At 33.3% G+C, this 27,383-nt stretch overlaps 2 protein-coding genes across 25 annotated transcripts in view; one reads left to right on the forward strand and one right to left on the reverse strand.

Annotated features, from left to right (window-relative positions):
• Positions 1–27,383, forward strand: part of LOC126720773 (serine/arginine-rich splicing factor SR45-like) — a 185,922-nt gene that overhangs the window by 125,861 nt on the left and 32,678 nt on the right. For 3 of the 16 annotated variants that reach the window (XR_007653658.1, XM_050423585.1, XM_050423584.1), the window contains exon 3: positions 7,323–7,443. The exons of 10 other annotated variants lie outside the window; for them this stretch is intronic. Coding sequence is in view for 2 of the 6 variants with exons in the window: in XM_050423585.1 (XP_050279542.1) it covers positions 7,323–7,443 (121 nt within the window). In the remaining 4 variants the exon portion in view is untranslated. Of the gene's footprint in view, positions 1–7,322; positions 7,444–8,119; positions 8,187–8,906; positions 9,274–27,383 lie in introns of all 16 variants that reach the window. 3 more of the 16 variants (XR_007653673.1, XR_007653667.1, XR_007653669.1) reach the window with 2 other exon arrangements.
• LOC126720769 (receptor-like protein 9DC3) overlaps positions 1–27,383 on the reverse strand; it is a 93,701-nt gene that overhangs the window by 17,289 nt on the left and 49,029 nt on the right. Inside the window, exons 2-4 of one of the 9 annotated variants that reach the window (XM_050423580.1) lie at positions 25,114–25,510; positions 23,542–25,041; positions 22,147–22,632 (exon numbers count right to left, since the gene is read on the reverse strand). The exons of 2 other annotated variants lie outside the window; for them this stretch is intronic. In XM_050423580.1, the coding sequence (XP_050279537.1) occupies positions 22,238–22,632; positions 23,542–25,041; positions 25,114–25,510 (2,292 nt within the window). In that variant the 3' untranslated portion in view covers positions 22,147–22,237. Of the gene's footprint in view, positions 1–16,435; positions 17,152–20,774; positions 20,794–22,144; positions 22,776–23,541; positions 25,042–25,113; positions 25,511–27,383 lie in introns of those variants that run through there. 6 more of the 9 variants (XM_050423581.1, XM_050423577.1, XR_007653651.1 and 3 more) reach the window with 6 other exon arrangements.

A 27,383-nucleotide genomic window follows, 5' to 3' on the forward strand; every position in this document is an offset into this window, starting at 1 on the left:
TCTTAAGCTCTTCCCTTTTAGGTGAATTACACTCCAATCAACTAAATCCAGCCAGTTGAATTTGGGGTCAGAGATTGTCCATTTCCTTTAATTAAGTAAAAGAGCACAGAAAAAAGAGATGATTTCTGTCCTCAATATAGGACCTTCCACAAATCCAACTTCAGCTTAACATTGATTACAGAGGCTACAAAGTTATTGAGTCGCTCTTGAACATTATAGTGAAACAAAACAGGAGAACGTAATATAATATCATCCTTTAATAAATAAATAAATAAATCATGTGAATAGGACTTTAACTAGCAGGTCTCCCTTCAAATAGCATTTGTATATAAAGTTCTTACTCTTCTTTCTAGTGGCCCCTGCTACTTCACCAAGCCCTCAATCTCTTGTGGTATAGTTCGCACCCAGTGTTATGTTTACACACTTTGAGCAAAGCTCCACCATTATTAAGACATCTACCCTAAGACTAAGAAAGACCCAATACGCCAATTTCATGAATTAACCAACCAGCATCTCAAACAGAATTGTAAACCCTGGCCTTATCATTAATAAGCCACTACCCACCCTCAAATTAATGACTCACCCTACCATTCAAGATTGACCAAGATCCACTGCCAATTGTATGACCCAAAAATTGTAAACCCCCAATCACCCAAAAAAACCTTCACGCCACGTTGATTGCTGAACCTAAAATAGATGAAGTTCAACATCAATCTCCTATGTATATACCCTCATCAATAACAACCTTAATTTTTCCAACCCAACTTTAATTCACACACAACCAAAACCTACCCACATCATTCATAAATTATTGAAGCCAGATTCTGAAACCAGATTTTTTCACCCCAAATTAACTAGAACATTCATTAAGACAGAGATGGGCTCAGGCCCTCAGCCTGATGTACCTTTCTTTTTGGTGGAAGAACTTCAGAATTATTCAGCAAAAACAGATGTATAGGACAACAAGTACAAAGGTGAGTTTGTTTCACAACAAATTTTTTGACCTGAATTCCCAAGAGATGGACAGACTAATTAAACACCTCAAATAATATCAGATTCTGTACAGCTTCCTTTCATATATGCTAGCTCTATTGACAGCAAGCAACAATAAAAATGGAGTCTTCAATGAACATCAAATATCCCTTCCCAACAAAAATTAAAATACATAAAAATAACTTGTTGATAAAGAATCTTCTATGAACTACAGACATCAGTAGAATATAAAATCAGTGAAAAATTGTTACCAGCAACAGTAAAAACTTGTTAGCAGCAAGAGTTTATTACAATATTCTTACAGTCTACAGGCTATGAATTACCTGCATCGGTTGTGAACGAGTGTCATGGAGTCCCTAGCTTGACACTCTTCCTTCAAGCATATCTTGGGTTCAGTTTATTTGCTCTGACAAAACTCACTAGTCAACAACTACTAAATACATTCATTTCAAGAAAAACAATTACTGTGACACAAATTAAACCAAAAATCATCACAACACCCCAAATGAAATTACCTCTATTTGTAACAACAAGATCTGGGTAGTAACCTCAGCATCTAATCAAAACACAACCCAAATCAGTACAAATATCCCAAAATTCAAATATGAGTTAAAAATTATCTAAGAAGCAAAAGGAGAAACTAACCAGATGGGTTAAGATTTCTCACTGAAGTGGAGCCTTTCAAACAAGGGGTTAATTCGTCCCACCATGCTCATCAAAACAATATCGAAAATTTCCAGCACTTCAAGTGGGTACCTAACTATCCTGGTGTACAAGTCGGAATCATAATCAAACACGTCGCGTGCATTGACTCTTTTGGTCGCAATCTCATACTTCCCTTCCTTGAGCAACCCATCTTCCGATTGAGCCGCCGTGGAACTGTCCCGGAAATGCTTCAAAAAGCCCCAAACAAACGTCGGCCGAGCATCATCGGCGTCGTATCCCTCACCAGTGATCTCGGTTAGTTTCAAGTCCAGTGATCTTTTGAGCACTCATTATGGACACAACAACAAGATTCATCATCAGATCAGTGCTGGTGCAGAAGCTATATATGGAATTGCCACCTGGTGTCAGAGGTATTGTGCAAATCAGCTTCCTTCAACCATTCAAATTAGTTAGTTAGGCACGTTTTCAAACAATTTAGAAAACTAACATCTCGAGTTTTTGAAACTCGAGATCCATATTAGAACTCGAGTTTGCTTTAGATCTCGAGTCTTTAAAACTCGAGTTTCATGCAAAAAAAATTTAACTTATAGTGGCGTTTTTAAGACTTACAGTGACGTTTTAAAACCCTATAGCGACGTTTTCCTGCAAAATTTTTTTTTTATAAGTACAGGTTTAAGGAGTCCTATAGTGGCGTTTTTAAGCCCTATAGTGACGTTTTATAGACCTATAGCGGCGTTTTTTGCAATTTATGAAAATCGAGTCTCTAAAACTCGATTTTCAGCGCAATTTTTTTTCTCCAAATCGAGACTTAAAAACTCGAGTTCCATCTGGAACTCGAGTTTTAGATACTCGAGATGTTATTTTTCAAAATTGTTTTGAAATATGACAATTAACTAAATTGTTTAATATTTATTGTTATTTAAAAAAAAAATTCCCTGGTGTCAAGTTAAAAGGATGAAGAGCGAATTTTTTTTCTAAATAACAATAAATATTAAAAAATTTAGTTAATTGTCACGTTTCAAAACAATATTGAAAACTAGTATCTCGAGTGTCTAAAACTCGAGTTCCAAGATTAAAATCGAGTTTTTAAGTCTCGATTTGTATATGGATTAGTGTTAAGCGGAAAAAAATTAAGCTGAAAATCGAGTTTTAAAGACTCGATTTCCATAAATTGAATAAAAACGCCGCTATAGGTCTATAAAACGTCACTATAGGGCTTAAAAACGCCACTATAGGACTCCATACATCTGTACTTAAGAAAAAAATTTTCCAGGAAAACGCCGCTATAGGGATTTAAAACGTCACTGAAAGGCTTAAAAACGCTACTATAGGTGAAATTTTTTTCGCATGAAACTCGAGTCTTAAAGACTCGAGATCTATGGGGCCTTTTTGTAATATGGATCTCGAGTTTCTAAAACTCGAGATGCTACTTTCCTTTATTGTTTCAAACGTTGCCTAACTTACAAAATAGAATGGCTGAAGAAGGTTAGTTTGCTCAAAACCTCTGTGTGAGAACGTTTATGATTTATTTTACTGCATGTATATGTTAGAATATCTAGCAAAATGCCCCAGAAGGGGTGGCCCAGCGGTGTGGGATCTCGCGTGCATGCTCATGGTCCCTTATTCGAGTTGTGGCGGGTATCATGTGGGGAGGATTTTCATGGTATGCATTGTACCCCACACTCTGGCTTTTTTGGGGTGTTATGATGAGGTCTGTGACGTCCCGATCACAGTAATAGGGGCATGCCCTGGGAGGTAAGTCACATATGGTCGCCCCCGTCCCCCCCTTTCGATTATCAAAAAAAAATCTAGCAAAGGATGCACCTGAGAATAGATGAGTGTGAACATTTTTATCTGAATGATCCTTAATTGCTTAATGTTGCATATTGTCCAAAGTTATCTGATTATATTTATTATAGAATAAACAAACAAGGATTTTTTTCTCCATGCACAAGTTTCCTAATTTACTTGTTTAATAAATTAAAAAGAAAAAAAAAAAGCCACAATACAAATATTTCAATATGGTTTAAACTTCTCCCTAAATGTTTTTATTGTTGTTGTTATTGCAGGATAATTATGTCATTTGCTGCATTTCAAAGAAGGAGAATATCTAGAAGACCAATATCTAAGACCTCGTTGGGCAAGAGATAGAGCATCTCCAATCTAGATTTTTTTTTTTTTTTTAACAGAAAGTAAAAAAAAAACAAAAAAACACTAATTTCACAGTATTTCATTTTCATTATTTCTTAATTAGTGCTATTTCAATTTTTTTGGGTCATTTTCTGAATGATTTACCACATTTTTTAATGATTTTTTCAAAATTATTAGATTAATCGTGGTGTTAATATCTTATTCTGATGTATTTGTTCCTATTTGACCTTTGCTTATCTTGAGCATGTATATGATGTTAGTAATTTACACTAATTTCACAGTATTTCATTTCTATTATTTCTTAATTAGTACTAATTCATTTTTTGTCATTTTTTGAATGAGTCTTTCTTAAAGTTTTTTTTTTTTTTTTTTTTTTTTTTTTTCTGGTATTTTCAAATTTATTATAGATTAATCACGTTAATACTATCTTATTATTATGATGTATTTGTTCCTAAATTTGACCTTTGCTTTATCTTGAGCATGTATGATGTTACTAATTAACATGTTCCGATTGAAATGGGAAGAATAACATTGTGAAATGTGTCATTTCGACGGAACACATGCCCTGAAATTTGGAAAATAACTAAGGGAAAATTCAATAAAATTTTCAACTTTTAAGCCATGCCATGCCATTTCGAAACATAAATAAAAGAGAGGAGGAGAGGATGAAAGAAATATATATGCAATACAAGATGAATGACTTAATTAATTGTACCTTAGGATCTTTATGACTCTTATTTAGACTATAGAGTGATACTGGTAAGCTTGTTCAAAAGTTATAACTAAGTCCTCTAAAAAAAAAAGAAAAAGTCCAAGTGTATTAGACTATTAGTTACAAAATCATTCAATTTTCCTTATTTCTTTAATTTTGCTTCTTTTAGAAAAAATAATAATAATAATAATTTCCTTTTGTATTAGTGGATAGGTAAGAAAATAAAACTCAAAGAAATTAGTAGTTAGTTTTTCACATTAGATATAGTGTACGTGTTGAAACCAAGTGGTGGTACATGCAAACACTAAAAATGCATGCAAGCCAATAATTGGGTGTCTTAGTTGGACTTTGAACTAAGTACGACCTTCACAAAGAAATATTATTCAGCAATAATCAACTCTTTAATCCGGGGCCTATAAGTATTCCCAGATCACATCATATATTGAAAGAAAATAAAATAAAATTACAACAACAAATAAAGACATCGGATGGGCTATCCTCCTTTGTTGAGGTCCAAAAACACTTGTGGTCAAAGGCTTGTAAATAAACACAGTGTTTAGCTAATACAGTATATTAGCACAATAGTAAGATCATTTTATGCTGGAGTGAAGAAAAAAAGGTAGTCTTGAGATACGTACATCTAACAAATGGTTTGCTAACGTGAAAGTTTTGGTAAATTAGCTAATTGATGATGAAAATTGCAAAACAGGTTGAGAAAGACATATTTGAGGTGCCAAAACCCAAAAGCCCCCAAATCCTTAAGTCACACATCTAACAATAATCAATCCTAATGAAGAGTATTTGAAGAGTATTGAAGACTAGGCCTTGAACACGACCTTACTCCAACAGGATTTCTAAGTAAACAATAATCTAAGCTTGGTATATGGTCAAGAAACTTGTAAGTTGTAATTTAGTAAATAGCACATGACCAAACTTATTTAGCTAAATAGCATAATTTTAAGAAAAATTTAGTAAATAGCACATGACCAAACTTATTTAGTTATGAAGCACTTTTTTGGAACTCAAGTTTGTCAAACTTGAGTTCCAAGTGAAACTCGAATTTACCAAACTTGAGTTCCAAGCATTTTGTTTGATCCGATTGCCATAATACTTGAAATTTGAGTTTGGTAAACTTGAGTTTCACTTATTTAGTTATGTAGCACTTTTTTGAAATTTTTTGCTAAATAACACAATTCCAAACTTATTTAGTTATATAGCACTTTTTTAGAACTCGATTTTATCAAACTTGAGTTCCAAGCATTATGTTTGATTCGATTGCCATAATGTTTGGAACTCAAGTTCAAAAAAAAAAGCTACATAACTAAATAAGTTTGACTTGGTGCTTTTTCCCTAAATATTTCAAAAAATTATGCTATTTGAAAAAAAAAGGCCCATTTTGGTGTTTACAAGGAAAAAAAAAAATAAATATTCTCTTCCTCATTATAACCATCAAATTATCACAAAAAGAAAATAAATAAATAAATAAAATAGTATATTTTCCTTTGGCTTTTCTGGGGCCAAAATAAATAAATTATTAGATTCCATTCCTATGTTTATTGAGTCTCTATTTTTTTTGTATATTGTCTATTGCATTTTTGTAAAAAAAAACAAAACAAAACAAAAAAAAAAATCTTATTATTATTATTATTATTATTATTATTATTATTATTATTATTATTATTATTATTATTATTATTATTATTGAGATGAAATCTAAACAAATCTTATTAAGATAGTTAATACTAGCCTTCAAATATATAATTAGGTTTTTATGTTTAGGTTACTTCCCTAGTAACAATTGCCTTGTGGATGCTTGTTTGTGTAGTGGCAGAGCCAGGATTTCAATTCAGAGGAGGGGCAAGATTAGAAGTCAATATTAAAAAAAAAAAAATCTATATTAACAAAAAAAAAAAAAAAAAAACAATAACAACTATAAGTGTCATACAAAAACTAATTAAACGTAAACTATAGTTAGACATTTAAGTTCATACTATAAAATAAACTGAGGAAATAAATTAATTTGAAAATATTAAAAGTATAGCAATTTACTTGCAAATTTGTATACACATCTCACTATCTTTTCTTGATTGTTTTTGAAACTAGAGGTAAAATTCAACTTTCTATTTATTTTTCAAAAAAATTAAAATTTTTGTTCATAACATAAACCCACAATTTAAAATCGAAATGTCAAGAAATTAAGGACAAAAAAAAAAAAAGTGTGTAAAATATAGGACTATCAATTGAAATGTCATCAGAAAGACACTAAAATACATGATAATGATGATAATGATGATTATTATTATTATTATTATTATGCTAAGCTTAATAAGTGCATGATAATTAAAAGCTAACACCTGACAAGTCAAAGCTGTTGGTGTGTTACATTGGGGCAAGGTTTCTATTTAGTGGCAAGTGCCACTGGACAGAAGCTGAGTCCGTTATATTGTGCCTAAGAGATATTCTTCCATTTATTTGGTTGTGGCAGGAAACCTTTTTTTTTTTTTTTTTTTTTTTTCTTACACGGTGTCATTGACTTGTTGGGCATTAGCTAAGCTTGCCATTTCAGCAGGACCAGGAACCTTTTTTTCCTGATTTGTGTTTAATTTCTGCATCAAGAGAGCTAATTTGTGTCACCACAACACCCAACCCCAACGGCTCCGCCTCTGTGTCTGTGTCCCCATATTTGACTCATACAAAGTGTGCATCTTTCCCTTTTTGTGAGAGATCTTTTTTGACAATTAATATTTATTTATCTTCTTGCTTTTCTTGTAACTTGAATATGGCCTTTGTTTTCGTTCAGTTCACCTCCAAGACCAGCTCGCAGACCTCTTAGAACTTAGAAGGTCTCCTATTGGTCGTAGGCGTACTCCTCCTATTCGTACAACTGCTCGCTCACGTTCACCATCAGCTTCTCCACGGAGGTAACTTTTCTAAATTGTTTCTAAATTGATCTGGTTTTCTAGTTGTCTAAATTGTGTCAGCTCTCTTTTATTTGCTTTATATATATATGTCGGATTTATTTCAGTAGGATGGGAATAAGGTTTATGATTTTTTTTAATATGGGTCTCAAAGTTGCAGAGCTCTGATGTTACTTGTAGAATTGCTTCATTCGAGTGTATTCCAGCAAATTTCTTTGTATGCGTACATGAGAGGTAGTGGGGATGTGCATGTGGTTGATATATGGAATGTTGTTCAATATGGGTTGCGAGGTACCATGTGTATAGGTTTTAACATAGCCATGAAATGTTCATTATCTTGTTTGACAATACTGGTATATCCAAGGGCAAGACTCTACAACTCCACTTGTCTTCAATTTAGTGTTGTTTATAAGTTCTATCATGCCCGTTGTTCTCATGATGTCACCTTGATTTTTGCATCTTACATAAAGACTATGTAGGTTCTGAACTCAAGTTGCAATATTATGTTGGCTTCAATTTCATTCCACCCCCTCTTTTTCTTCAAATTTGTAATAGGCTCAGTATGTTGTTGAGTTTTGCAAAATTCTATTTCCCTTTGTTAATTCGATTTGTGCTGTTAGTTTGTATTACTTTTTAACTTAAAGCATGCCTTTCTCTGTGGGGGTGGTCTTTACAATAGAGTTTGAGCACCAGTCGGAAGACGTGGGTGGTCATCATCCTACTCTGGATCACCTAGTCCACGCAAGGTTAGTGTCTATTATTTTTTGTTTTAAAAGAGAATTCCTCCTACTAGATACCTTACATTGCTTATTCTTTCTAATTATAACAGTTACCTCGAAGATCAAGGAGTCGTAGCCCGAGAACGTAATTTCTATCCGTGAATGGTTTCACTTTTATTCATCTAAATACATTTTATTTCTCTTCTAATGGGGTTTTAGCTCGGATGGCTCTTTCTCTGCCCTTGGGATGGAGGGTGGGATCATAGATTCAAAACTCACCTGGCATTTGTGTAACTTTGCAATGAAGAAAAATAAATTTACTACTCACTTTTATGGGGAGAGGAGGATATATGGGGTTGTGGTCATAACGTAATTTTACATATTTGGCCACTCTCCTCTCCTCTCCTCTCCTCTCCCCCCATCTCTCTTTATCCAAACATGGGATTTCAACATGATAAATGTCATTCTTATGCACAAGGTATACGAGCTTGCAAGATGACATTCCTTCAATTTTCTTGTGATGAGTCCAAGATGAAAATGTCTTTGTTGTGTTCCCCACTCCCAGATCAAATTATCATTCAGTAACATCTAGTTTTAAGTTCATTTCAATATTTATACTCCAGAACTGTTGGAAAGTACCTAAGCATGTATTGTTTTGATGGTGGAAGTCAAACTCCAAACTATTAAATGCTTGTTCCCTTGAGAATTTTGATTTCTAAATGGGACTCTCAATGTGATATGGAGAAGGTAAAATATTTTGGTGGTTGCACTTGGGAAAAATATTTAAGTGGGAGTTTTATCAGTTATATAACATTAAGTTGGGAAATTTATAGAATTCAAAGAAATGGATATCACTGGAGAAAAGGAGCACAATGAAAAATTCCTACTACCGAAGAGGTTGTTTTAAATTCTATAAAATACACACGAGGGAGCAAGCTGTTGCTTTCCATGAGGAGATGGAAGTTGAGTTGGCATTTGAATTTCAAAAATGGATTAGAGGATATTTTAGGCGATAAGGCTGGCTTTAGATTTTGGTTTGTACTTTGTAGTTCAATAAATAAGCACTGATGATGATGATAATAACATGAACAGGCTACAACTTGGGAAACTTCAGGTTGGTTAATTCATGGCTTACTGCTTTTGCAGTGTTATGTTGTCATCATCTTGGTTTGAGTCAACTTAACTAGCATTTTCAATATGTAACCTTCACTGCTAAATCATAATGTCTGTTCTACCATTTATTGTGGACTGCATAACTTGCATTCAGTTGCATGAATCCAGAGTGCTTCGCTAGACTGTTTGGAATTTTGTGGATATATCATAGGGTATTGATTCCCTTGATCTCACCTTATTGGCAAAGCTGTGTATTATTTATCCAAAATAAAAATCATAAATCTCTGCACATTTGTAGTTTCTCTTCTTGCTGTTGATGTCACTCATTTTTTATAAGACTGTATTTTATACTTCGAGGAGACATTTCTTAATATTTATGCAAATATCAAATCATTTCATTTAGAGCATCGGAGGTGGTTCAGCAGTAGTATTTCAAATCTTTTATGCAGTGAACTATTTTTTATATCTTCATGTGAAATCATTGTGTGTTGTGGTAATGCCTGATTTGTGATGACTCTCACACCAAATAATGTATGTCTGCCACTAAAAGCCAGTTTTTTAAAAAATGGAATGATCTTATTGTCCAGTTTTCCACAAAAAAGATTATTGCTGGTGTGCTTATCCTATTGTGATTATAACCCCTTTAGAGATAGCCAACAAAATCCTTAGGTGGCATCATTTTGGGTGATTATGCCACATGAACAGAATTAACAAGTATCATAACTAGGCAACCATTGCCATATAGTTGAGGTTACAGTTTGTTGCTGCTAAATAATTTGAGATTTTAGCCTTTTCTCCTTTTTGATATTTTACGCCAGTACTTGTTTCTTAAGAAGTAGAGTACTTAAACTTAAGGTGGCACTGGTGCAATCAGAAGTCACATGAATAAAAATATTGAATTTCCTCTAACCGGACTCGGTGGGATATTGTTGAACCCTAGTAGGAAAGAAAATGTAGTATATGTGAGCTAAATCTATACTTTTTTTTTTAAGGATAATCAGAGAACTATTATTAATGAGTAAAAAATGAATAGTACAAGTTGTTCATGATGATGAACAACAAGAAACAGATGAAACAAACAACAAAACAAAAGAGAGGGAAATCAGAAAGTTAATCTAAGGTAAAACATAAACTCTGAAAGAGACGAAGAATCAGTAAAATCCCAACAACGAGACTACTCAAAAAGACTACGCTAGCATTAAACCTTTAACTCTTCCAATGTCTTCTCCATGTTCTCAAAGGAGCGACAATTTCATTCCAACCAAACAATCCACATTAAGCACCCTGGAATCAAATTCCAAATATTCGAGATATGCTTCCCAAGTCACTGATGCCAACAAGATAACAATCCTGCCATCGATCCTGACATAACCCAATGAATACCAAAAGCCTAAAGCATAAAAGTCCATAATCTATACTAATATAGAAAACCAACTGTGTTCGGTGTGAAAAGGTTTTTTTTTTTTTTTTTTTTGGTGTGAAGATGTTTTCCCTTTTCCATTATCCCCAAATTAATGGAAGATAGTAGTAGTCTGTTTCATCTCAACTTTTGAGGATATAGTTTTATAGACAATAATTTGGATTTGGATTTTTTTTTTTTTTAAGTTATTTATATCTCCCACTTTCCAAGATTTTCTTGGTAGTGGGATCTTGTTAGGACCAAAAATTGTGGAGAAGGGAATTAACAACTCAAATAAATTTAATAAAGAAATTTTGTGAGTCATGGTGATCACACATGGTGCATGCCAAACCTCTAGTCAGTTAATAGACTAACAATTTCCTAACTAGGTTATTTGTAGAAATTAATTTCTAAGGTTATGCTAGGAGGAGTACTTGGCCTTGTTTTTGCATGTTTCTCCTCTTTGACTTTGCCTGAAGTGTAAACTTGATTCCTTTAACACATACTATATTAGGTTCCTTGTTGAAATAAATAAATATATATATATATATATATTTATATATTTTGTAGTTCTTGGTTTGTGAAGATACATTGTTAGGTGCTCTAGCTTTGGGAAACGTATGTCAAAATATAAGCCAAATGTCTGCTTTTTATTGCACAACTTCCCAATTTACAAATCCACCGTTTATATCAAATCAAAATTTAAAATCCACGGCGAAGATTAGTGGCTACAGATCATAGAGCAGTGACTCAATCGGCAAAAGTACCCTATTTGTAAATAATTCCGTTAAAATTAGAATCATGACCAAAATCGAATGGTCAAAAGTATATATTAGACTTTTGATTTGATCTCTCACTGGCTCTAATTAATCTCTTCAGTTCAGTCTCACAGTTTCACGCTCCCTCTTCAGACTTCACTTACTTCTTCGGTCTTCTCAGTTCCCACCACCCAAGAGATTGAATAGTTGTGTTGTTTTTCCTCTGCAAATTCAATTGTCTTTGAATAATTCCCCTCCACCCAAGACGATACCTACTTGATCCCTATAATCCAAATTTAAGATTTACAGTGGGTATAGATTTTGTTTATTTTGAAAAGATCAATCTACTCAAGCCATATGCTAAGATTAAACAAACTTGGAAAGGACATTGACAATGAGACTTCTACACTACAATTAACAATTATCGACTTCTTAGTTCTAGACTTCTAGCATCTTTTGGAAATCGATATACATAATAAGTTAATAACACAACTTATAAAGGAAAATAGCAAAACAAAGAATCTCACGATCTTACCCCTACCAATTGTAATTGAAGAACTTAATGTTTGAAAGTAGCAAAAGATAGCTTGAGCTCATACATATCATGGCCACTTAATGTGCGATGGATAGCCACTTAGTGGAAGAGTTTGATGATTGTAGAAAAACTTCATAGGAGGTGCCACTTGGTAAAAGCTTAAGACCCTCACACAATGAGGTCTCTGCTTATATATATATATATATATATATATATATTGATTTTATAAAATATGAGAATTGTTAATAGGTTATTCATGCAAGGTAAATATGTAAACTTGACTGCATGACCTATTTATTAAATGGGTTATGTTAGGTCATGCCGACCCTAATACATGTTTATTAAATGGGTTATGTGAGTCGTATCATGTCAACTTGTTTAATAAATATGTCATGTTAGGGTTGAGGGGTCGTGACTCAATTAATAAATTTGTTGTGTTCATATAGATTTATATAGGTGGATACTCATAAGTCAACATGACATGAACACGACATGTGAACACAAATTATCACCCCTAGAATTGAATGTTATTTTCTTTTGATTGTTTGAGGAGCTTGTAGACAAGTGGCTTCAATACCATGAGTTTTTTTTTTTTTTTTTTTTTTTTTTGAGAAACAAACACACACACAAGGGAGAGGGAAATAGGGTCTAAAACAAAGACACATCACAAACTCCATTTAAAAGCCATGGTAACTTGTTTTTATAATGCTCTCTTATAATATGGCTTGGGATTGGGCTTCTAATATCTGTAGAGTGTATACTCATTGTAGGCTTTTTTTTTTTTTTTTTTTTTTGGTTTTAAATCTAAAGATTTTTAATAAAGGGAAGAGAGAAAAGCTCCCAAGTACCAATGTTCTTAGTTAAAGTTTGTGAAGTATGTAGAGCCATTCAGTCTTTCAAAGAGGGAGAAGAGAGTGACAAAAGGCATCAAATGTTAAAGAAACTGGATGGAAACAATAGAGGAGAAACACCATCTCAATTTAACATTTTGATGTAGGCATATTTCTTTAAAGTCATGCTCCATTGAAGTTGAACCAAATGAAACCCATCATTTACAAAGGTTTAGACAAGACACATATTCGGCCTTCCCAAGGCTAAGTCAGTACATTTTTTGTATTTATTGGAAGCATCACTTGTTTTTCTCCTCAAGAAAACAAAAGGAAATCTATAGACAGGTGTACACTGAGGTCTAAGGGCCTCAGTCTATGATAATTACTAGTGCTATTCATATCCTGTGCAATAGCTCTATTCTCAACCATAAATTTAATCTAATGGCTTAAACCTTTGACACCTCACCAATCCACGCTGGCAATCCATGTGCTCACTTTTCTTTTCATTTTAGCTTCACTTTTCAATAAAGCACTCTCTCCTCTCTCTTTCTCTCCCACTTCAACTGGTGTCTCTCTTGCCTCCACCACTCTCTCAACCTCCACACTTCCCTCAACCTCATCGTCACCGCTGCCAACATACCCAACTCAGACCCGCCAACATACCCAACTCAGCAAAATCGAAGAGAAAACATCAACTCACCATTTGAAGCCAAACCCCCACGCCTCGTAGAGCACTTTTTAAACCCAGATCAGAGAGCCAAGTAAACATTGATAAAAAAATTTCAACTGGCATTTATTGAACAATCATTTATGCATAAAAAAAAATTATAAAAAAAAAGTTCATACAAAGTAGTATAGCCCCCACAAACTAACTTAGAATTGTCTAAAATTATCAACAAAAAAAAAAAAAAAAAAGGATTTATCTAAACTGATTAAGTAAATTAATGAGTATTATTGGCAGGATCAATATTCACATGCAAAATTAACATTATAAATTCTTCATATTTTAAACCAATCATTGGTTACAATATGAACAAAATCTTTTTGATGAATCAACCAATTATATTAAAAACAAAACAGAGTACACGGAGTAATCTTTTGTAAGCACAGAAAATACAAGCACAACAATGTCACCTCAACACAGGCTAACAGACTAAGTCAGCCTATCCTTTAAAAACAAAATAATAAACCTACGTAGCAAATAGCAATACAACAAAGGGATGATCCTTGTCAACAAAACATCAGTTGTAACTACATCAAGACACCAGAATGCACCATTTTGCAAAAGACCAGAAACAGCAGCCATCATCATAACCATATTATTAAATAGCATACTAGGATTATGAACATTGCTCGTTTGCTAGTGTCAAGTCAGCCACCATCTGCCAAGTTGTGTTGTGTCAGAAATGCCAGTGAATCTAATGAACTGTGCAAGTTGAGGCACCTGGATGTGAATTTATTGGTCCTCTTTCTTTGGGTGGTTCATTGTAATGGTGAGTAGGACCTAGTGGAATGTCATGGAGAGTTTTCCATCAATCACATATCTCCCAAATAATGAACATGAGAAGAAAGCATAATCAAAATAAGATCAGGACACTAGTAGGAGGGATAAATGTATTATCTATGTCATGTGTTATTGGATTATGAGCTATATATAGTTCATGATTCTGTAAATTTAGTTGTAGCAAGCTTGAAGCCCCCCACTTCAATAGTAAGAATGAACTAGTTGGGGACAAAAAAAAATGTACTGGCCCCTATATGAGCAGAATTAATGTGATATACATATACTGTTCATCTTCGCTTCCATTTTTTCATTTTTTGGTTTGGAAAACCAAACAAATAGCTTGTTGAAACATTCAAACCCGGTACATCATTGTATGGTACTGCAATTTCATTTGCTACTTGCATATCTTAACCATAAACCATTATTTGCTTAACTCGGGAAAGAGGGGATGGATTAAGCTAATGATAGACAATTTTAGCTGCATAAAAATTTTAAAAAAAAAAAAAAAAAAAAAAAGTGAGTGGAGGTAGACAGAGAGACAAAAGAGGCTTTAGTGAAATAGTAATCTATATCTATATATTACTAAAAGTTGAAGCGTAGCATTTAATGCTGCTACTCTCACGTTGCGTTACATCAGTTGCCACGTCATTTTTTTTTTTTTTTTAAATATAATTTGTCCTACAATTCTAGAATGGTTTTTACAATTTTCAGCCCTATAAATGCAGCCCACTACTTATTTATTTACTTTCACTATCACCCTATAATAAATCTGTATAATTAATCTAGTCCACCTTTTATTTATTTGGTTCTACTATCAAGCTCAACCCAAAGCCTTTTCAATTTAGCTTTAGGGTTTTGTGTGAGCCTTTTCAGCTTAAAAGAAGAAAACAAAAACAAAAAAACAAAACGTTGAAGCCTTTCAAGCTTTAGGGTTTTTTTTTTTTTTTTTTTTTCCAATTTTCTTATAATTGTTTTTAACATTTTTTTTTAATATTTACACTTCTCCAACATTTCTCTCTCCCTTACCATTTCATCTCCCCACTACTTCTTTACTCTTTCTCCCTTCCTTACCTTTTCATCTCCCCACTACCCTCTACATTAATATCATTCTTCCTCTTTCCCTTCATCTTCCTTTATTTTTGTCTCTTTTTATTCCCATCCTCTTACTATAAATTTGTCACTATCTCTTCTATTCTATGCATAGTTTTCCCTCACAAAAAAAAGGTTCCCTCTCTCTCTCCCTCTCTCTCTCTCTCTCTAAATTTTTTGGTGGATTTTTTAATTTTTCTTGCATCTCTACTTTAGGTTGATAATTTTTTATATTCTTTAAAACTCTATTTTGGGTTACTGTGATTTAGTTTTGTTTTTTAAATTGATGTTGTTTTTTTTTTTTTTTTTTATTCTCTTTGATTGTTAAATGTTATCCTATTGCGTTCTAAAGAATTAAATATAGCATATAAAAATATAATATTATTCTATTACATAGCATGATTTGGATAAATTGGTATTTATTCTATTACATAGCATATTTTTTTATAGTTCTCAATTTAGATGTTAAACTATGAGACGTTACTAATTTTTGTTTATTTTCTAATCATTTGTGGTGGACAAAGTACTCTTAATAGTTGTATTAGAAGTACTCTATAATGCCATTTATTTAAAGAAAAACAAAGGTTAGCCAAACGAAAATAATCGAATAGGTGACAAATTTTAACTTTTGCAATTTTATTTTTATTATTGTTATTTTGTAACAATGCATGTATAGAAATTTAATTCTTAAATTTTGCTAATAATTTTTTATTTGATAATATGTTTTGGGCGGCCGAAATTATAATTTCTACAAAGAAAATAACCTTAATAGATTATTAATTTTTTTTAGTTTACGTTTTTTTTGGTGTTTTAAATTGTTCCTATATTACATTTATGATTGTTCTTATAATAAATAAAAATATAATTATTAAATACATTACTCATTATTAGATTAGTTTAAATTGTAAAAAATAATAATAATAATAAAACCACCATAAAAATAATTATCACGCGCAACACACGGGTTCGCGGCTAGTAAATAAATAAATAGGGAAGAAGAAGAAGATATTGATATTAAGAAACAAAAGATTAGAGGTAAAGACTCCAATAATCAAACTATACTTTGCATTAATAAAATCATACATCACACCAAAGTGGTAGATCCTGATTCTGATTTGTGGGATCCACTCAAACCCCCACAAGCAAGGCTCTAACCCTTCTGGTTGTTTACCATACCTATCCCTTCTTCCAAACCTTAACAACTCCACACCTCTCATCTCTAATGTTTCATGTAGTAATCCCTCTCTCTCTGTTCTGTCTCACCCACTCACTCACTCTCGCACACACAGGCGAGTGCTGAACTATATTATCAGAGTTGCATAATCTTCAATATTATGCGCACCTCTTGCCAAAATGAGCATCTAGTAAAACTAACTTCCCAGTGCTGAAAATGTTGCAGATGAAACTTAGCTTCCTTCACAACGTTAGCCCACCAAAACTCATAGTTTCCGTGTTCCTAAAGTTTTGCTATAATCCCCCACTAAAACTCGTCCCCTCTGTATGCCAACAACACGAGCAAACTGCATGGTTTGGACTGCAGCCTCAAGTTCTGCCTCAAAGCTCTCCATAACGGTCTTCCTTTTTGGCTCATTGCTGCAATGAGCAATCCTTGTTCATTCCGGATTATGACTCCCGCTCCTGTTCTCTGTAAATCCTCAAAAACTGCACAATCAAAATATAACTTGTACATAGGTTTACTGGGAGAATTAAAATGCAGTGTGAGATTAATACGTTGGCCTGTTACAGCTTGAGTTGTTGAGCTACCTGAGTTGCAGATTGCTTGAAATTCCTGCCAAAATTCTATAGCCTCACCCGCTATGACACTTGGCTGTTCTGTAGACTGCTTAAAACCCCACTTATTCCTTGCCTTGCAAATCATCCAGGACAGTATCAGGAATTGCTCCACGGGGTTGTCACAGCCCTCCTCCAATACAGGCCAAAATATTCTTACAAAGTCTAGGAATTAATGCTCTAATTACGTCTTTTCTGCAGCACCAAATTCTTTGTGCCTCTTCACAATTCCATAATACATGCATCATGTCATCCTCATTTAATTTGCAGCTTGAACTCATGTCATGCTCTAATACAAACTCACAAGATTTTCATGTTTGTTTAGGATATTTATGGAATCACATATCCTAGATACAAACAACAATATTCAAATTACATTCCCAACATATATGGTGTGTTGAACATATTCATTTATTGTTCATCAGAAAAATCTCAATTATTTGTCTTTTCCAACCTCACGTGCAAAGATGAATCAAGCATGGCTCTGTTTTGGAACTTTGCTCAACCTTGCCTCCTAGCTCTAAAGCTTAGCATTGAATTATCTCTTGAATTTGCTGCAAAAAGTGTGAAAGAGAAAGAGACACAAACAGAGAGAGAGAGAGAGAGAGAGGTGTACGTGGTACTTATAGAATGGAATCAGGACTGTAGAATTCTGGAACTAATTAAGTGCCCTTGATGGACTTCTTGAGTTCCCAATTAAACCAACAGAAGATTCATCTAGCTTAAGAATGTCAATGGAAGGCAATATAAAAAATTGAGCTGCTGCAACGTACTGTAGGCACATCGATTACTGCATTTGAAAAAACTAGCTACTAAGAGTAAACCCTAAAGAGAACTCATGGAAAGAAAACCCATTGAGTTGAATCTTCACAAGTTTTCTTGGCCTCAACATGTTGATTAGGATCTCTCTCACATTTTCCTTTTCATTTTTCTTACTTTTCAATTACATCTCTCCATCCAACATCTTTCCCCTACTTTTAAAAGAAAATTGGAGTAGCACTTTGAGCTTTGTTGATAAACAACTGTATATGCAGAAAAGAAAAGGGTCTCATTACAAAGCCTTAGCAATATGGAAATAACTTGACAAAGAGTGGAAAACAAATTTTGCTCGAGGATAGGAAATAGCGACCTCAAATGTCAGATAATGCATAAAGCTATTAAAAAATTTGAGCAGGCTAAGACAAAGCAGTGATGATTTAAGACATTGCAATTCCTTGCATGTTAAGGGCACGAACTCCTTTCAAAATTATATTGCAATTGAATTAAAAGGAGGTGAGAATACATGAAAGGTATATTTTTCATACTTGATGCACTTGCCACACCTGCACAGAGCTGATAGTCTGTGTTTAGAATGGAATGTAAAGTGAAAAACAAATCAATTGTTACTTTGTCTTATCTATAAAAAAATGGACATTGTACCTAATAATAAAGCATATATATCTAAGAAATTCATGGTCATGCCATAGGATAGTACAAACCGGTGGAATGAGAAGAGTCAAAGCAAGAAGAGCATTTAGCCAAAAGTATAGCAAACAAAAAACAAACTACAGATATCTATTTAACACAACTAAAAAATAAATAAAATAAAATGATAAAAAAAGAGCCTAAAGGATGGAGCTTATTCTCATAAAGACAAGAAGATTCATCTTTTGAATCACAGAGAGAAAAAAACATCAGTTATTACAATAAGCCAAAAGTCATGGTTAATAGGAATTGAGTTCCCATTTACTACTAGCCGTTTAGCTTCTGTGAGAACATATAATCCTTTTTTTTTTTGGATGAATAAACATTTTCATTAAAAATCAAGAAAGTTGGGATTTTGGAGTAAGTGAATGACTTGTCTAATTTAAAACCAGAACTAGGGTGTACCTTGTGACATATTGTTTTCATGGTTTTGAGAAGACCTTAATAACAAATGAATTTTTCTCAAGCATGTTTAGTCAATTTTATTGTTTGTAAACTCCCTTGAACTAGTTTGAATGATACTAAGAAAGATTCTTAGTCCACAACTCTTTAACACTCCCCCTCCTCCCCCCACAAAACCCCAGCAAAAAAAAGGAGAAACAAAAAGCTTGAAAGAATTACTTTTGACCTATTAAAATCAATTCTTAAAATACACCCACACCCAATTTATAAGGGGAAAAAAAAAGATTAATCCTAATCTAAATACAATATCGAACGAGTCCTAAACCTAGATTGTTTATCTACATGGTTGTGAAGCTTCCCCTTTCTCTAGTATGGGATTCAGGGAGAGTGGTTGTGGTATTGGGTTATTTATAAAAGAACACCACACATTATATGAATCTTCAAAAAAAAAAATTATTGCCAAGACAATCAATCTTTTTTTGTTCCCCTTCACTGAATAAAAGTATTGGGATAGGTACTAGCAGTTTTCTTACAATCAATCTTTGTTTCCCTAAGTTGTGAAGAATGTTTATGTCCATATATTTTTGGAGGTTTGGGAAGTTAAGCAACATATAGTGCCAACCTGAATCACAGATAAAGTTCATTACAAAGACCTTGGCTACAGGTAAATTGGAACTTTTGCATTGGATTACAGAAGGCATACTTCTTTTCCTCGTCAAATACACTGTGTAAGCAAATAGTTTAATTGAGGTGAGTTCTTAAAAGGACAAATGTCAATGGATATTATATACTTGAGTACAAACATTTAGAGAGCCCATCTTCAGTTCATAGTATGTCATAATGTTTGAAATGCTTAGCTCATAACCTTTTGCAGAATTCAGAAGGTTAAACTATTAAATGCTGATTTTCATTTTCCAACTATTCTTTCTACATGCAAAAGAATAACTTGAAATTGGAGCTTTTCTGTTAATGCTTGTCTTGTATTCCACTAACAATAGTGTGTCTCGGAACGACTTTAAAATTTTAGTTTGAGCTTTAGGAAATTGGCTATAAAACAAGGACATAGGATCCTAAAGAATAGAAAGATCAATTCCAAAAACTTAAGGACATAGGATCCTAAAAAAATGGACATTGTACCTAATAATATAGCAGTTATATCAGCCGCTACAGCTGCTATCCCAACAATAATGAAGTTGTGGCCCAGCCATCCTCACTATAATTCAAATATTCCTTAAGTATCAGAAAAAGAACAAAAATAATAAAGACCCGTACTTTTAGATTGTATTATGAAAAATAGCTTTTCAGCCAATCAACAAACTATATCGTTTTAGAGATCCTAACCAGAGGCACTAAAATGTCAAGCCATTTTAACTTTTGGACTGCATGTCCTACTTTTAAATGGTCAGCTAACCTAGTAAACTATTATAGACCAGTAAGGTGCAATGCAATAGTGCGAATCATTCATGATTCTCATCTCAAACAATCTTGTACACAGCCAAACAAATGTGATGTAGCTTTTAAAAGTCAAAATGATACACATTTTTCTAAAAATATCAAGATTCTATGTGTTTGGTACACATAAATTTTTAAAATAAGAAACCATTTGACTAAAAAAGAATGACTAGAACTAGGACATTAACTATTGCAGGATTATTCCTGACTACAGTGAACACACATGCTTGATAACGTAAGCAGAAAATATGCATCTTAAGTAGACCAATCATATCAATAAAATATACATATGAAAACCTACTATCCAATAATGAAAACTAGACTGACCTCCCATCCAAGGTGGAGGAAATTTTGGGCATAATACTGACTCCAACACCAACAATCACAATTAACTGCATTAAAAAAATAAAAATCAATTAACGCAAAATAAATTCTTGAGTAGTTGAAAAGTCTATATTAATAATCCAACTATGGATGAGCCTCTTAATTGAGAGAGAGAGAGGGGGGGTGGAGGGAGAAGAGAGTGACAAAAGGCATCAAATGATAAAGAAACTAGATGGAAACAATAGATGAGAAAACAATCTCAATGTAATTCTTTGATGGAGGCATATTTCTTCAAAGTTCAATCAAAATGTCCTTTTTTCTTTGATGGTGGAAAGAAATTAAATTTGGAGTCATCATTTACACAGTCATGTTCCATTGAAGTTGAACCCAAATGAAATCCATCTTTACAAAGGTTAAGACAAAACGCATATCTGGCCTACCCAAGGCTAAGTCGAATCCATTTGTTGTATCCATTGGAATCCTCACTTGTTATTCTCCTCAACAAAGAGAAAGGAAATCTCTAGGCAAGCTAGCACTAAGGTCTAAGGGCCTCAGTCTATGATAATTACTAGTGCTTAAGCAATTCCACCATAGCATAGCCTAGTAAACATTGATAAAAATAATTTAAACTAGCATTTATTGAATAGTCATTTATGCATAAATAAAAAAGACATTCACACAAAACAATATCCCACAAGCTAACATAGATTTGTCTAAAATTATCAACAACAAAAAAATGGAATTGTCTAAATTGATTAAGTAAATTATTGAGTATTATTGGCAGGGTCAATATTCAAATGCACAATTAACATTATACACGCTTGATATTTTAAACCAATCATTGGTTACGATATAAATAAAATTTTTTGATGAATTAATCAATTTTATTAAATACAAAGCAGAGTACACAAAGCCCTAAAGGGAACTACACCAGGCAAAAGAATCCTTTGTAAGCACAGAAAATACAAGCATAACAATGTCACCTCAACACAGGCTAACAAACTAAGTCAGCCTATCCTTTAAAAACAAAATAATAAACCTACATAGCAAATAGAAATACAACCAAGGGATGATCCATGTGAACAAACCAATAGTTGTGACTTCATCAAGAACCTAGAATGCACCATTTTGCAGAAGAATAGAAATAGCAACCATCATCATAGCCATATTATGTCTTCTTAAATATTATACAAGGATTCAACCCCCATTTGCCGCATACTATCCATGGCATCTACATTACACCTAAAGAAAATTAAATAAGAAGGTAAATCCATTAGATATCCAAGATACATAACTATAATTCAAAGGGACAAAAAAAATTCACAATTGCTAATAATAATAGAAACTTTTATGTTTTTAGGTATAGAGATTCATTCTAAAGTCTCAAAAATAAGAACATCACATACCATAGAAATAGTCATCTTCTTCCACCGCGTTTATGGCCATTCTTCTTCAATCTTCTAAGCATGATATGCTGCTCTAATTTGACCATCCTCACAAGGCACTTTGGTTTTCCAATTTTAAACATAAGATATCCCACAAACGTTCCGAATATTGTTCCACATGCGTAACCTATGGATACAGCTTGCCAACCAAACCCATTTTCATGCTCTAAATTTTCATCTTGTTGCAAGGTAGGTGGTGGTGGTTGCTTTGCCTCGTGGTTGTCACATGTTCTTGACAATGGAAACCCACACAATCCCAAGTTTTCAGTGTACGAATCATTGTTGAATGTATTGAATTGATTTCCTGAAGGTATGTGTCCTGTGAGTTGGTTATGTGATAGCTTTAAGACTTCAAGTGTCGTTAGATCTACCAATTGACTAGGAATCTCCCCACCGAGCTTGTTGAAAGAGAGGTCTAACCATTCAAGGTTGATCAAATTTCCAATTGATGATGGAATATAACCTATAAGGTTATTGTAAGAAAAGTTGAGCCCCTTGAGTGATTTAAGCCTTCCAATTATCTTTGGCATCTCTCCTCTGAAACTATTGTTTGAAAAATCAATGCTTGTTAAGATGGTCAGGACTCTTGTCATCTCAATATAATGCCCTTTCATCATGATATTTAATGAATCTTGATAATTATCTTCTCCCATATATTTCAATGCAACTCCACTTTCATTCACATTCATCATGGCTTTCAAATATTCAAAATATGTTATTGGCAAAGGACCATTAAACTGATTGTTAGAGATGTCTATGATTCGCAAATTCGGGAAAGGAAATTTGGTTATAGGATTGCCTATACGACCTTGAAATCTATTTGATCTTAAGACAAGAACCTGCAATTTTTGAAGACTTCCCAACCAATAAGGGAAGGCTCCATTTATCTTATTATTTCCAAGATCTAGAACTTCCAAGTATGCACAATTTGCCAAAGATCGTGGCAATGGCCCTTCCAATTGATTGCCATTAAGGTTAATACTCCTAATATTATTTCTTTTGGCAAATGTTGTAGGGATGGTACCATGAAGGCTATTCATTCGCAAATCCAACACTGAGAGGGCATTAGAGTTTACCAAACACTTAGGAATCATGCCACTTAAGTTGTTATGAGATAGGTCTAGAACTCCAAGCGAAGTTGCATTGCAAATTGAAGAAGGGATTTCTCCTGTTAAATTGTTATTGGAGAAAGAGATGAAATACAAGGAATTTGGAATGGGAAATGGTCCTGTGAGTTGGTTATGTGATAGCTTTAAGACTGTAAGGAACGTTAGACCTGCCAATTGACTAGGAATCTCCCCACTGAGCTTGTTGAAAGAGAGGTCTAACCATTCAAGCTCGTCCAAATTTCCAATTGATGATGGAATATAACCTATAAGGTTATTGTAAGAAAAGTTGAGCCCAATGAGTAATTTAAGCCTTCCAATTGTCTTTGGCATCTCTCCACTGAAACTATTGTTTGAAAAATCAATGATTGTGAAGATGTTTTGGACTTTCTCCAGTTCAATATAATGCCCATTTATCATGATATTCAATGAATCTTGATAATAATTGTCTCCCATATATAACTCACTTACATCCACATTCATCATGGCTTTCAAATATTCAAAATATGTTATTGGCAAAGAACCATTAAACTGATTGTTAGAGATGTCTATGATTCGCAAATTCGGGAAAGGAAATTTGGTCATAGGATTGCCTATACAACCTTGGAATCTATTTGATCTTAAGACAAGAACCTGCAATTTCTGAAGACTTCCCAACCAATAAGGGAAGGCTCCATTTATCTTATTGTTTCCAAGATCTAGAACTTCCAAGTATGTACAATTTGCCAAAGATTGTGGCAATGGCCCTTCCAATTGATTGCCATAAAGGTTAATACTCCTAATGTTATTTCCTTTGACAAATGTTGTAGGGATGGTACCATGAAGGCTATTCATTTGCAAAGCCAACACCGAGAGGGCAGTAGAGTTTACCAAACACTTAGGAATCATGTCACTTAAGTTGTTATGAGACAAATCTAGAACTTCAAGGTGAATTGCATCGCAAATTAAAGAAGGGATTTCTCCTGTTAAATTGTTCTTGGAGAAAAAGATAAAGTGCAGACTAGAAAAATCTAGAGAGGGAAATGGTCCTTGAAGCAAGTTGTCATGAAGATCAACATAATATAATGAATTCATCCCTACATCCCCCAACCATCTTGGAACTTGACCATAAATTTGGTTATTGGAAAGGCTTAAGTATCGTAAATTTGTTGTTAGTCTTAAGAAAATTGGGAATTCACTGATATTGGAGTACGCCAAGTCCAAATATTGAAGATTAGGCAGGGCATAGATAGCATTATCATTGATGCTAACTAAGTTATTTGACAAATCAAGAGTCTCAAGATTTTTGAGCTTTGAAAACATTTCAGACCCCAACATAATACTCAAGTTATTTGATGAGAGAGATAGGCTAGTAAGGTTCACAAGTCTAGATACTGACCTAGGTATAGAGCCATGTAGCTTATTATAACCCAAATCAAGATTCTTCAATGAATTGTACTTGAATTCACCAATCTCATCAACAAACTGATTACTATAAAGATACAAAGTCTCCAAAGATGGCATACTGAACAACCAAGATGGCAGTGTTCCATTTAGGAAATTTGAACTTGAAGAGAGAACACTTAGATTCAAACCACTTACGTGACTAGGAAGGGGACCAACAAGTTGATTGTACCCAAGGTCTAAAGTTGAGAGATTCGGCAAGTTGAATAGTGATGACGGCAACAGACCTGTTAAAAATATTCATCAATAATTAAAAAATTGTTAGTTTGATGCGTTTAAAAGTGGTAATAGAATCTCACCGTTAAAACTATTATATGACAGATCAAGGGTTTGTATACTGGGAAGGCAGAGGATGTTATTTTCGAGTTTTCCCCGCAAGTCACACTCACAGAGACTAAGAGTTGTCAAAGAGGAGGATAGATTCATCAAAGAATTAGGTCTAATTGAGGACATATTTGTGTAATCCAGAATAAGTTCCCTTAACTGAGTTAGGTTACCAAAGACTCTTTTCCATACTGGAGCTTTGATTAATAGCCCATTCTCAGAAAGATCAAGTGAAACCAGTGAAGACAACTGAGAGATTTCAAACGGGATTTGGCCAGAAAATACAGAATTAGAAAGGTTAAGATGAGTCAAACTCTTAAAGTTGCCAAACTTAGAAGGAATTAGGGAGCCATTGAAGTCATTGTCAGCGAGGTTCAACCTCCTGAGATTGGGAAGAAAAAACAAGGTACTGTTGGAATGAAAGTGGCCCATAAGCCAGCTGGAAGTAAGGTCCAGGCCAACCACATGGCTTGTGTTTTTGTCACACTCGACCCCATCCCAAGTGCAACAGTGCTTATCCTCCCGCCAACTGGCTGTTTTAGGATAAGTATTTGAGACAGAAACACGTTGGTCAAGAGAAAAGGACTTACTAAAATGGAGTAGAGCAGAGCATGGTGGCATTGAAGAGAAGGAAGAAGAGAGAGACGATGGAAAGGGAAGTTGAGAATGCAAGATCAAACTGAACAAAAAGAAGACTTGATACTTCCAAGTTGAACGCCCCATTTGATACCCAATTCAACCAAAAACAGAACTCTGAAAATGGGGTAGTATTTTTGATGATGTTATAAGGAAGGTATGGGATGGAATGAATATTATATAGATACTGCCAAGTCAACAGAAGTCTTCCACCTTTCTTTTATTTAAAAAATAAAGTTAATTTAAATTTTACAACTTGTGCATGTTCTCATATTTTAAATTTTCTAGTAACCTCCGCATATTAATTATAATATTTTAATAATTGGTAATTGACACCAGAAAATAGCAATTAATTTAAAATATTGAGACCACAACATTGCACTAGATTGCTTTTCTTTTAAGAAAATAATTCTTTTAAAAATCGTTGGAACACTAAGGCCCTGTTTGGGGAATAAGTTTTAGCAATTTTTTTCATATTTTAAATAATATTATATATATTTTTACACTTTTTCACCTATATGTATATCAAAAACACCCGAATGATATAACTCAAACTCCTCTCTCAAACACCCCCTAAATATTTCATTTGAATTGAAGTGGTTTATATCTAACTGAGTAAATATTATTATTGTGTACTAAAATTAAGAATTAAAATGGACAAGTCGGTGGAGTCAAAATTTTAGTTTTAAAAAATTATATATATATATATATTAAAATTTAAAATAGTAACGTACAATATTCTCATTTGTTAATAAATAAATGATACATTCAAGAGTCATGCCAAAGTCTGATAAAGATGTGGAGGTCACCGTCACTTCTTGTTGAAAATTAAAGTGGTCAGAGCGTGTAAATTGGTGGAAGGTAGGAAGTTTGTGTTCACACTTAAAAAAGTTTGATTTTAGAGACTCGCACAGTTTTTCTCCGTGCCAAAGTCTTTTTTTTTTTTTTTTTTTTTAACTCTTTGAAATCTTAAGGTCATTTGGTATGTGTTTAAATAATAATTTTTAATTTTTTTTAAAATAGTGTAAGTAAAAAAATGTGTAAAAATATATGTAATATTATTTAAAAATTGAAACATGTATTTAAACACATGTACCAAACAACCTTTTACCTTTTGAAAAATGCATATCTTTTTTTCTTTTTTGAAATCAAAGTGCGCAACCTTTTTAATTGTTTGATTAGTTAAATACATTTCTAAAATCATCTACTACTATTAAAGATTGTCCAAAAGCATTATAGATTCCACTAGTTTTTTATTATTATTATCAAATAGATCTTTAATAGTGACACCAAGAAATTAAGGTCTCTATAACGCGGAGGTTTAAAGCTACATAGTAATGCTATTGACATAATATATAGACATTTTTATCCATAAATATCACTTAATTATTATTCACATTTTATTTTATTTATTCAAAAATTAAGATTTCTTACTTAGATACACAAATAATAAGAAAATAACAGAAAAAATGTGCCCAAAAAGGTAAAGTAGGCCTAAACAAGTATTTGTGTTCAAACTTCATGCTTTAAAGTTTGATTTCACATACTAGCACCTTTTTTTTTTTTTGCTAAATATTTTTTTTTTTGGGTAGGTGCGAGTTTTTTTTTA

The sequence above is a fragment of the Quercus robur genome, chromosome 4 (genome assembly GCF_932294415.1).
Source record: "Quercus robur chromosome 4, dhQueRobu3.1, whole genome shotgun sequence".
In the NCBI taxonomy this organism is placed as follows: Eukaryota; Viridiplantae; Streptophyta; class Magnoliopsida; order Fagales; family Fagaceae; genus Quercus; species Quercus robur.